Source organism: Trachypithecus francoisi, unplaced genomic scaffold (assembly GCF_009764315.1).
Source record: "Trachypithecus francoisi isolate TF-2019V2 unplaced genomic scaffold, Tfra_2.0 Lachesis_group5, whole genome shotgun sequence".
In the NCBI taxonomy this organism is placed as follows: domain Eukaryota; kingdom Metazoa; phylum Chordata; class Mammalia; order Primates; family Cercopithecidae; genus Trachypithecus; species Trachypithecus francoisi.
Genome location: NW_022681470.1, coordinates 140,104,371 through 140,116,495, shown reverse-complemented (window position 1 = coordinate 140,116,495; position 12,125 = coordinate 140,104,371). Strand labels below are relative to the sequence as shown.

At 45.4% G+C, this 12,125-nt stretch overlaps 1 protein-coding gene across 3 annotated transcripts; it reads left to right on the top strand.

Moving 5' to 3' along the window:
* The first annotated feature begins 9,156 nt into the window (after positions 1-9,156).
* UBL5 (ubiquitin like 5) lies at positions 9,157-11,745 on the top strand. 3 transcript variants are annotated; one of them, XM_033199068.1, is made up of 5 exons: positions 9,157-9,290; positions 9,627-9,693; positions 9,886-9,969; positions 10,132-10,169; positions 11,591-11,745. In XM_033199068.1, the coding sequence occupies exons 2-5, from the start codon at positions 9,638-9,640 to the stop codon at positions 11,632-11,634; spliced, it is 222 nt and encodes a 73-aa protein (XP_033054959.1). In that variant the 5' UTR covers positions 9,157-9,290; positions 9,627-9,637; the 3' UTR covers positions 11,635-11,745. The 3 variants fall into 3 exon arrangements, with proteins under 3 accessions (XP_033054959.1, XP_033054960.1, XP_033054958.1); XM_033199069.1 differs by having other exon boundaries at positions 9,204-9,370; XM_033199067.1 differs by having other exon boundaries at positions 9,212-9,290; positions 9,627-9,969.
* Positions 11,746-12,125: the final 380 nt, after the last annotated feature.

Below are 12,125 nucleotides of genomic sequence, written 5' to 3'. Positions count from 1 at the left end.
GCTGTTTTTCTGACCTTTCCCTGACTTTCTGATTTCTCAAGATGCTTAAACATTAACTAGTTCCCAGAGTCTGCTGTTTGCAGCTGATTCCTTTGTTCTTCCTGTTTGCAGAGAAGGAACGTCCTGCTTTGTTTGCAAGAGCAGGACTTATCGGGAACATCTCGTTTGCGAGCACCTAGTCCTCTACATCTCCCCCTTCTTTATTTACAGGTTTGAATTTCTTTTAAAACCATCATCACATGTTGGGCTCGCTGGGACCCAGTGTTTGACCTCTGACACCATCTCCAGCAGACTGTGAAAATGACAAAGGCAAGAACAACAATCAATACATTACTAGAAACAGAAGTCAGTAAAGTTTTTACAGAGTTCATAGGGTTTAAAGACGTCAAGCTTTGTGCAATACCAGTCATTAAATCTGCTCCGGTTAACAATGGTAACTGATTGTGAAATGTTTCAGAAATATTTTGTGTTAATTCCTGTATTTCCAGGGAAAGATTGTTATGGCCAATTAAAAGTTTCTTTATCTCAGTCCAGTTATGTATAGTGCTATTAAAAGGAACAGGAGTAATACAAAATTGGGTAGTATTTCTTTTTCTTTCTTTTTTTTGTTTTTTGAGATGGAGTCTCGCTCTGTCACCCAGGCTGGAGTGCAGTGGCCGGTTCTCAGCTCACTGCAAGCTCCGCCTCCCGGGTTTACGCCATTCTCCTGCCTCAGCCTCCCGAGTAGCTGGGACTACAGGCGCCCGCCACCTCGCCCAGCTAGTTTTTTGTATTTTTTAGTAGAGACGGGGTTTCACCGTGTTCGCCAGGATGGTCTCGATCTCCTGACCTCGTGATCCGCCTGTCTCGGCCTCCCAAAGTGCTGGGATTACAGGCTTGAGCCACTGCGCCCGGCCCAAAATTGGGTAGTATTTCAATCACATTTTAACAAAGCTCGAGTGTTCAACACTGTCAATTGATCACCTATCCAAGAAACTACTTGCTCCAAATCATCCACTCGTTCAGTCAGATGCGCATCTATGTTTCGTTGTTGTTGCCACAACAAATGGGACTGTTCATGCCATTGTTGTACAAATTCTGCATTTTGGATACTCTGATGTAAAGCTAATCCAGCAACAGCGGCAGTGGAGGCAATTGCTACAAGTCCTAGCACTGCTGTCAGGACGATTCCAACCATTCTCCTACTGCGGTGGACAAGATCTTGCATTATTTTGTAAATTTGAGTAACCCCAGCAGATTCACTCCAAGCGCGTGTTTACAGGTAGCCAGGTTTCTTTTCTGGCTCTCAAAATATATAAATCGGAGTGATACTCATTCCAATTATTATTCCACCAAGTAGTATTTACACAACTTAAGAATGTACAATTGCCCGTATAGCTAACTACCCCTGTATTATTATCCCATTTAAAGATTCCTGCAAATAACAAATAAGGTTTCTTTACACATGCAACGACATATCTAGATCTATTTCGATGCAAAGATATATGGAAAGGATTAGCAATATTAGTAAGATTTAAGGACATGTTTCCCATGAAAGTGAACATTGGTTTACCAGCAGCTAGCAACTTCCAGATATGACTTTGTATTTGTGAAGTATTAGCCAAATGTGGCATAGGGGGTGACAGACCACCATCATGCGAAATAATAGTTTCATTGCCATCCACAGCAGTGCTGTGATTACCTTTATGCCAACATAGGTTGACATGACTAAATTTAGTTTGAAAATCTCCATGTACACTCCAATCTGTGATAAGGTAATTACGACTTTTTCCTTTTTTTTTTTTTTTTTTGAGATGGAGTCTCGCTCTGTCACCCAGGCTGGAGTGCAGTGGCTGGATCTCAGCTCACTGCAAGCTCCGCCTCCCGGGTTTACGCCATTCTCCTGCCTCAGCCTCCCGAGTAGCTGAGACTACAGGCGCCCGCCACCTCGCCCGGCTAGTTTTTTGTATTTTTTAGTAGAGACGGGGTTTCACCGTATTAGCCAGGATGGTCTTGATCTCCTGACCTCGTGATCCGCCCATCTCGGCCTCCCAAAGTGCTGGGATTACAGGCTTGAGCCACCACGCCCGGCCGACTTTTTCCTTTTACTTCTAATAATAATCGTGGCCTACTACCTCTACACCTAGTCCACTCTAATTGGGAAACACCTCCGTACACATCAGGGATAGGGCATAAAGATAATGTAGTGGGCAGAGTTTCATTTAGTAATGCAGTATGATTATACTTAAAACTTTGAGCAACAAAAATCATAGTAAAGGCAGCAATGTGACTATGGTTATAACGAATGGCCCAAGCCTCATGAGAAGGATGCAGACAATGTGAACTACTCCCAAGACATATAGGTAACCCTTCAACCCCAAATTGATATGAACTATTCACTGTGCCAGTGTCTAATTTAGGATCCTGGTTTAAAAACGGTGATGGCATCCAAACAGTATCATTAGTAAATACTGGGACCTCTTTGTTTCCCCATGCCACACCTTGATATAAGGGTGGAAAGGGAATATAAGCCCAGTATATAAATTCTCCAGCTGTTACCTGGCAATTCACTACAGCCAGCATAGCCAAAAATAAAGTCAGTGGCGTTTTTGGTTGCCCAGCTTGTTGAACAACCCCTTCAGCTTCCTGAGTGAGCTTTTTCAGCTGTCCCCATGTCGGAGGCTCTGCACGTTGAGTTCCGAAGGTGAATGTTCTCTGAGCACTCATTAGGACCTGGAATTCCTTCAGGAACTCTTCGGATCGGCTCCTCTTCGCCATGGCACTGTTAAAACCGTCGAGATGGAAACCACTCGTCTCCGGCACCTGTACGCACAAGAGCATAGCCTCGGCCCCATTGTAAAACTTTTCCTTTTAAATATTGTCCTTGTAATGAAGGATAATACACCCACAGATTACTATTTTGTGGCTCTTCTAAAGGTTGTTGAAAATGTTTTACCACTGCGGATTGCAGTAATTGGCGCCAATGGTTGAGAAAATTTAAAGTAAATAGGGCTTTCAGAATTTGATGTTTAGGGGAATCTTGCCCATTTCCCCTTGTTTGTTTTGAAAGTTGTAATTTTAAAGTAGCGTTGGCTCTTTCAATAATTGCTTGGCCTTGACTATTAAATGGAATACCAGTGGAATGATGTATATGGTATAAAGAGAGGAAGGCAGCCAATTTACGAGAGCAATAAGCAGGGGCATTATCAGTTTTTAATTCAGCAGGAACTCCCATAACTGCAAAGCAAGTAAAAAAATGAGTAATAACAGAGTCAGCCTTTTCAGAGGGTAATGGTGTAGCCCATTGGAAATGTGACCACGTATCAATAGTATGATGAACATATTTTATTTTATTTTTTTTTTGAGACGGAGTCTCGCTCTGTCGCCCGGACTGGAGTGCAGTGGCCGGATCTCAGCTCACTGCAAGCTCCACCTCCCGGGTTTACGCCATTCTCCTGCGTCAGCCTCCCGAGTAGCTGGGACTACAGGCGCCCGCCACCTCGCCCGGCTAGTTTTTTGTATTTTTTAGTAGAGACGGGGTTTCACCATGTTAGCCAGGATGGTCTCGATCTCCTGACCTCGTGATCCGCCCATCTCGGCCTCCCAAAGTGCCGGGATTACAGGCTTGAGCCACCGCGCCCGGCCTGATGAACATATTTTAAACGACCAAAGGAAAAAACATAAGTTACATCCATTTGCCAAATGTGGTTTTGTTGAGTGCCTCGGGGGTTGATACCTGGACTTAAAAAAGGTGCAATAATAGGAGCACAAGATGGACACGCTCTGGCAATAGCTTGGGCGTGACGGTGTGTTATAGAAAATTGCCGTTGCGGCCGGGCGCGGTGGCTCAAGCCTGTAATCCCAGCACTTTGGGAGGCCGAGACGGGCGGATCACGAGGTCAGGAGATCAAGACCATCCTGACTAACCCGGTGAAACCCCATCTCTACTAAAAAAAAAAATACAAAAAACTAGCCGGGCAAGGTGGCGGGTGCCTATAGTCCCAGCTACTCGGGAGGCTGAGGCAGGAGAATGGTGTAAACCCGGGAGGCGGAACTTGCAGTGAGCTGAGATCCGGCCACTGCACTCCAGCTTGGGCGACAGAGCGAGACTCCGTCTCAAAAAAAAAAAAAAAAAAAAAAGAAAATCGCCGTTGTAATCCTAAACTGTTAGTATGATGTAATTGGTGCTCAGCCTGAGCCCGCTGGACACTGCCAATAAGTAAAGAATCAATCTGGCTATTGCCAAAAGTTAAAGGTCCTGGCAAAGCTGAATGGGAACAAATATGAGTGATAAAAAGGGGGGCAATGCGAGAAGTAAGAGTTGCAAATAATAGAGAAAATAATTTTTGTAAAGGAGTTTGAGGAAATAATGGTAAGGAAGTTTGAGAAATATATTTAGTTACATATACAGCATATTGGGAATCACTAACTATATTACACGGTGTCTGAGGCCAGTCTTGTAGAACCATAAGAATGGCAAAAAGTTCTCCCTGTTGTACTGATTCAAAAGGATAGTGAGAAATTTTTGAATTATCTGATGTCCAGTATCCAGCTTTTCCATCGCTAGAAGCATCAGTAAAAAAGGTGGGACCGTTAACTGGAGTATAAGAGAGAGGATTATATGGCAGTAGAGAATATTGTTGTAGGAAGGCAAATAATTTATTACTAGGATAGTGTTGAGAAAAAGAACCAGCATACTCAGCACAAGCCACTTGCCAACCTTCATGAGTTTCTAGTAGAGATTCAATGTATTGATTAATCGGGTAATAATTTTTATAGGATCAGTACCAAGCAATTGACAAGCTCGATGTCGTCCTTTAATAATTAATTTAGCCAACTTATCAATGTAGGGGTGTATTTTTTTAATGGCTTTATTAGCTAAAAACAGCCATTCCAGAATGTTATTATATCTTGATGTAAAACGGCCGTTGGCGAATAAGGAGTATGAAAAAGACACAAAGAAACTGGAAGATTGGGTGCAATATAATCAAGATGAGCTTTACTAATTTTATTTTCTACAAATGACAACTCTTCTTCTGCTACAGGGGATAATTGACGGGAACTATTTAAATCTGAGTCCCCTTCTAAGGTAGCAAATAAATGTCGCAATTTTTAAGTAGGGATGCCTAAGATGGGGCGAAGCCAATTTATGTCACCTAACAATTTTTGAAAATCATTAAGGGTCAAAAGTTGATCTCTTCGAATTTGAACCTTTTGAGGCCGAATATGCTTTTCTGCTAAAAGGTATCCTAGATATTGAATAGGAAATTGAGTCTGAATTTTTTTCAGGAGAAATATGTAAATTACATTGAATTAATTGTTGTTGTAAAGCTTGAAAAACTTGACTCTGTAAGACTTCATCAGGAGTTGCCAATAAAATATCATCCATGTAATTGTAAATTAATACAGTGGGGAATTGGCATCTAACAGGATTTAAAGCTCTATGAACAAATTTTTGACATAGAGTAGGACTATTAAGCATACCTTGAGGGAGAACTTTCCATTGGTATCTTTGAGTAGGCTGTCCATTATTATATTCGGGAACAGTAAAGGCAAATTTTTCACAATCTTGGGGTTGTAACGGAATAGTAAAAAAACAATCTTTAAGGTCTATGACCATTAATTTCCAATTTTGTGGGATAAGGGCTGGATTGGGAAGACCAGGTTGTAAAGTCCCCATAGGTTGAATACAGGCATTTACAGCTCTAAGATCAGTTAAGTGCCATTTTCCACTTTTCTTTTTAATGACAAACACAGGGGAATTCCATGCAGAAGTACTTGGTTCTATATGCCCCTCGGCCAATTGTTCCTTAACTAAATCTTTTAAAGCCTCAAGTTTTTCTTTAGACAATGGCCACTGTTCCACCCAAACAGGAATTGTAGTTTTCCACTTTAATTGTAAAGCTTGAGGCTTGTGGACAGTGGCTATGAGTTTAAAGGATTGTAGGCCATCTTGAACATCATATTTCTGGCAGCTGGAGAAATATGAGGAATACTTAGAAAGGCACCAAATTGTTGTAAAAGATCACGGCTACAAAGGTTAATATTAATGGGAACAATATAAAATAATACTTTTCCTTGTTGTCCTTCGGGTCCTACACAGCTCAGGGGCTCAGTACTTCGATAAACTACAGAAGCAGTGCCTAGGCCAGATAAAGTAACTGAGACTTGTTTCTTTTTCCAATGAGTAGGCCACTGAGCCAAACAGATCTGCTCCTGTGTCGACTAATCCTTCAAAAAGTATTCCATTAATTTGCAAAGAACACAGAGGTTTGATCAGAAACTAAGGTTTCCCAGCAAACAGTTTTCCCAGTACTACCGAAACCTCCTTGACGAGACACATCTCTAGATAGAAAAGGAAAAAAAGGCAATAGAAGCAATTGTGCAATAGGTTCCCCTGCTGCTAGGCGCATAAATTGTGAGACTTGGACCATAATAAGAATTTCATCGGTAAAATCAGGATCAATGATTCCTGGAACCACCATTAACTCTCGCATAGCACTGCTGCTTCGACCTAACAGAAGTCCTACATGTCCCTTTGGCAAAGGACCACACACTCCAGTAGCTAACTTACATATTCCTCCATTAGGAGACAGAGTATAAGGCTGAGTAATAGCTAAGTCAGCAGCAGCGCTTTGCTTAGTTGCAGCATAAAGCTGAGAAACTGGGGTAAGGTGTGATACCCTTAAGGAGGACTCGAAGTCACTCCTTGATGTTGTAAGCCATTGCTCATTGGGTATTGTGGTAGGCCTGCATTGTAATTGTTGGGGCCCCAAGCCTGCGGGCCCCGACTCCCGTTTCCCGGGAGAGGTGACAATAAATTTCCACTCATCAGTTTTTGAACGGCACTCATTTGTCCAATGTCGACCTTTCCCACAGCGTTTGCATACCTCAGAAAGTAACCTTTTTTCTTTTGAGGCGGAAAAGCCTAGTTTTTTCCGGCATTCCTTTTTAAAATGACCAGGTTTTCCACATTGATAACACACACCTTGTTTAGAACTGCCTTTTAAAGCCTTAGAAAGTGCCCCAGCAAACAACTGAGCATTATAAATGGCCCCTCCAACACCTGCACAAGCCCGAACATATTCATCTAAATCAGCTCCACTGGCCTTTAGAGGATGCAGCAATTTTTGACACTCAGGATTAGCATTCTCAAAAGCTAGCGTATCCAAAAGAATTTTAGAAGCAGGCCCGCACCTACAGTCTTCAATACAGCACCTTGAAGATGGGCTACAAAATCCGGATACGGCTCATTGGCTCCTTGTAGGATTTTTACGAAAGATAAAGTAGTTTTGCCTGCTATTTCAACTTTAGACCATGCTTTTTAAGAACAAAGCTTTAATCTGAGTGAGGGCAATATCATCTAGGCCTGCCTGAGTATTAACAGTGGCATACTGTCCTGAACCTGTAAGCTGTTCTTCAGTAGGTCCTGGGGGATTTTGAGTAGCATTTTTTCTAGCTTGTACTCTTGCTTCCTCCAACCAGTAACTCTTTAATTGAAGCCATTGAGAACGGTCAAGAACAGCCTTTCCCAGCGTTTCCCAGTCAACAGGAATCATCATATGTTCTGAAGAGAAGGAATCGAGAAGGCCGAGAACAAACGGTGACCGAGGCCCATAATTTGAAATTGCAGCTTTCACTTCTTTTAAAAATTTAAATTGTAGTGCTGTAAAAGTCACATTATGACCACCGTTTGGGAACTGAGCATTGGGGCCAAAAGCTGCTCGTGTTATCGGGAACAAATCTAATTCTTCAAAATTATCTTTTACCTTCAATTCCTTCTTTTCTCCCACAGGAGGAAAAGGCACAGAGAAAACTTGACCTGACACAGGCAGAGACTGGAGGTGGCAGTAAGGGGAAATCTTCCTCCAATGGAACAGAGAGAAAAGTAACAGGGAAGGCTTGTGGCGGAAGGATAGGAGAAACAGGGGCAGTGGCACCTTGTGATTTTAACAGTTGTTGTAACATATCTAAAATTCGCTGCATGTCAGAATTTCCTTCAGATGAAGGGGGCATCAGCTCTTCCTCCAACTCTTTATCCTCAGCAACCCGGGCATGAATATGTTCCTCTCCAAAATCATTTTTCTCTAAACCTTCAGATGCCTCACCTCCCGTGGCAGTAGCGCCACGCTCTGAGCCAGTTTCAAGTAGCTCTAATGCCCGAGTAATGGAACCACACAAAGTCCATAAAGTCAGAGGCATTGTTTGCCCTCGCTGATGAGCTGGATGCAGGACTTTAACTACTTGCAACCATTCTTTTCGATTTAGCTGCACTTCAGTTTGATATTGAAACCAATAGTAATGTTGTTCAACATGGGCAAACAATCGCTTCAAAGTCTTTCTTTTACTTCTACTCCTATGGACATCAACAGTTCCTAAAGCAACCGCAAATATTCCGAGGCCAGAGAGGTGGAATTCCCCATAATTTTCCCGTGGGTCCCCCTCCTTTATTTACTTACCCGGGGTGTGCCCCCTCCGGTTCCTTGCTCTCTTGGAGCCACAAACCCTGCTCGCTGCGCCAGATGTTGGGGTCCGCGTGTTTCCTAAACAAAGGAATGAACACACAAGACAAGACAAGACAAGACAAACATGGCGGCCGCGCCCAACAGCACGCTCTGCTTTATTTTATATAACCGTTTGTGGAATTTTACCACGTCACAAGACACGAGTTGTTTTTCTGACACGAGTTGTTTTTCTGACCTTTCTCTGACTTTCTGATTTTTCAAAATGCTTAAACATTAACCAGTTCCCAGCATCTCCTGTTAGCCGCTGACTCCTTTGTTCTTCCTGTTCACAGAGAAGGAAAGTCCTGCTTTGTTTACAAGAGCAGGACTTATCGGGAACACCTCGTTTGCGAGCAGGTAGTCTTCTACACCCTCCGCCCTCGCTCCTAGTAGCCGCAGAAAGAGGCTTCGGGCCCCCACCCCCGGGGACCCTCTGGTGCCCCACCATGTGACCGAGTCTCCCTGCAACCACTTCAAACGAGCTGGGGCCGGCGCCGGACCTCTGGCTCTCGCTCCACGCCCTTTCGCCCCACACCCGCTGAGACCCCCCTCTCTAGCCTGCGCGCCTACCGCAGGCGTCCCCCTGCCAAGCCTTGGGACACGGAAACCGTTACTTCTGAACCGCAAATACACAACAGACCGCAGACCCGGAAGAACCTGAGCCTGTGTTGACCACACCGTCTGGCTAGGGGCGGGACTTCCGGCCCTGCATTTTACTTCCGCTTCCGGTTCCCAGCGTCAACAGCGGCCGGAAGTCTGCGCTGGCGCAAGCAGCTAGTGGCGTCGGCAGGTTCCAGGCGATTCGAGGTGAGGGGGTCAAGCGGAGAGGCTCGGAGTTGGCGAAAGCTGTCGCGACCCAGCCACCCAGGGTCTGGGGTTAGTGGGAGGTGAGGCCAGGGAGTTTTGTGTCAGGGCATTCAGGCGTCGGGAAGGGGCGGAGGCGCGGCTGCCTGGGGTTCGCGGCCCTGGGACAGGGGACTTGGCCTGGGAGTATTCGAGTCGGGGGGTTGGGGGCAGAACGGAAGGCTCAGTAACCGGGAATTTTAGGGCCTGGGACTGGGAGACTTGTAGGCTGGGGCTTCTGGGTCTGGGAGACGCCTGAAGCTCTGATTTTGCTGCCTCCCACCCCACTGCTCTGTGTAGCTCCAGCTAGGATGATCGAGGTTGTTTGCAACGACCGTCTGGGGAAGAAGGTCCGCGTTAAATGCAAGTATCCACAGGCAGCCGGGAGGCAGTGGTACCCGCAGGGATGCTTGGCTTGAGGCAGGCAACTCAAATGTCGGATGGTTTTAGTTAAACCCGGGAGAGGGGGCGGATGGGGTCCTGGCAGATGGTATTCAGCCCTGGAATGTCCTCTTCCTCGTTCTACCGCTCCCATTTGCCTTAACTCCTCTGCGCCCAGCACGGATGATACCATCGGGGACCTTAAGAAGCTGATTGCAGCCCAAACTGGCACCCGTTGGAACAAGATTGTCCTGAAGAAGTGGTGAGTGCAGTGGTAGAGCCACTGGGTGGACTGGACTAGGCCGGAAGGTTTTGGTTTGGGGGAACGCTGCAGGCAGCCCTTTGCTTAGGCTCTGCTACCTCATTCGGCCTCCAGGCTGAAGAGCCTACTTAGCCTTATCTCTAAAATGTCTCTTTTCCTTAGGTACACGATTTTTAAGGACCACGTGTCTCTGGGGGACTGTATCCTTTGTGTGACTTATTGAGGAAGCATCTACATACCCAGCCTCGGTTATCTTTGTTCAAAACTAAACTCTGCATGAGATAATGTATATTAAGTGTTTAACTTAGTACGTGGCACATGGTGAGCCCTTAGAAAATGGGAGCTAGGCTGGGCGCGGTGGCTCACGCCTGTAATCCCAGCACTTTGGGAGGCCGAGGTAGGCGGATCACAAGGTGAGGAGATCGAGACCATCCTGGCTAACACGGTGAAACCCCGTCTCTACTAAAAAATACAAAAAAATTAGCCGGGCATAGTGGCAGGCGCCTGTAGTCCCAGCTGCTCGGGAGGCTGAGGCAGGAGAATGGCATGAACCTGGGAGGCAGAGCTTGCAGTGAGCCGACATGGTGCCACTGCACTCCAGCCTAGGCAACAGAGCGAAGACTGTCTCAAAAAAAAAAAAAAAAAAGAAGAAGAAAATGGGAGCTATGTAATTATTTGGTTGGAGAAGAGGATAGTTGGTGAAAGTTTGACTTCAAGTTCAAAATATTTATTACTGACCTCCACCTGGGTGCTGGACAGTAGGTCAGGGTGGGGTGAGACTCAGGTATATCTATTGTGCAGAAGGAACAGAAACTTTTTGAATTTTTATTTTATTTTTTTTTTGAGACCGTCTCGCTCTATCGCCCAGGCTGGAGTGCAGTGGCACGATCTTGGTCCACTGCAACCTCCACCTCCCGGGTTCAAGCAGTTCTGCCTCAGCCTCCCAAGTAGCTGGGATTACAGGCATGTGCCACCACTCCTTGCTAGTTTTTGTATTTTTAGTAGAGATGGGGTTCTGCCACATTTGCCAGGCTAGTCTCGAACTCCTGGCCTCAAGTGATCCTCCCACCTCGGCCTCCCAAAGTGCTGGGATTATAGCCATGAGCCACTGCACTTGGCCTAGAAGGAACAGAAACTTTTTTTTTTTTTTTGAGGTAGAGTTTTGCTGTTGTTGCCCAGGCTGGAGTACAGTGGCACAATCTTGGCTCACTGCAGCCTCTACCTCCTGGGTTTAAGTGATTCTCCTGTCTCAGCCTTCCAAATAGCTGGGATTACAGGTGCCTGCCACCATGCCCAGCTAACTTTTTTGTATTTTTAGTAGAGATGGGTTTTCACTGTGTTTAAACATCACTGTGTTGGCCAGGCTGGTCTCAAACTCCTGACATCAAGTGATCCACCTGCTTCAGCTTCCCAAAGTGCTGGGATTACAGGTGTGAGCCACTGCACCCAGCCAGAAATTTTTTGGTAAAGTTTCAGTTCTCTCCAAATAAAAATGGCCTGGTCCAAAATGGGCTTCCTTAGCCCTGAGCTGAGACCTCAGGCCACCCTGACCCAGCTATGAATGGATGAGAGGGGTGGGGATGGAAGCCAGAGTCAGGATTCCTTAACACCTCTCCTTCAGATGAAATCCACGATGGGATGAACCTGGAGCTTTATTACCAATAGATGAGAATCCTCATCTTCCTGCTGCCCCGCTCTCCTCTCCCATCCTCATCCCCGACACTAGGATAGATGCTTGTTTGTAAAAACTCACCTTAATAAAGACTTAGATGTTGCTTTGTTGCTGTCTCTTTGCATGAGAGCTGTCTAGTGATGGATGGATTGGTCGCTGTTTGGTCATCACTGCACCATCAGTATGTACCTGCTGAAATAAGAGCTCCAGATCAACTGGATCCACGAGGGCAGAGTAGACCAGCAGGCTGGGAGTCTGTGTAGGAGCCCAGAGAGAGCTCTGGGGTTTGCTGTGGGTGTCTGAAGGTCAAGAGACGCTGGGATTATTGTCACCCTAATAGACCAAAGAGCCTCCAGGTAATGACAGTAGATGTAATTGTTAGGAATTAAGATTCTGAAATCACAGACCTGAGGAGGTATAGATGAGTTTAAAGCATGTTTAAACATCCACAGTTCCTGGCACCATTTTTTTTTTTTTTAAGACA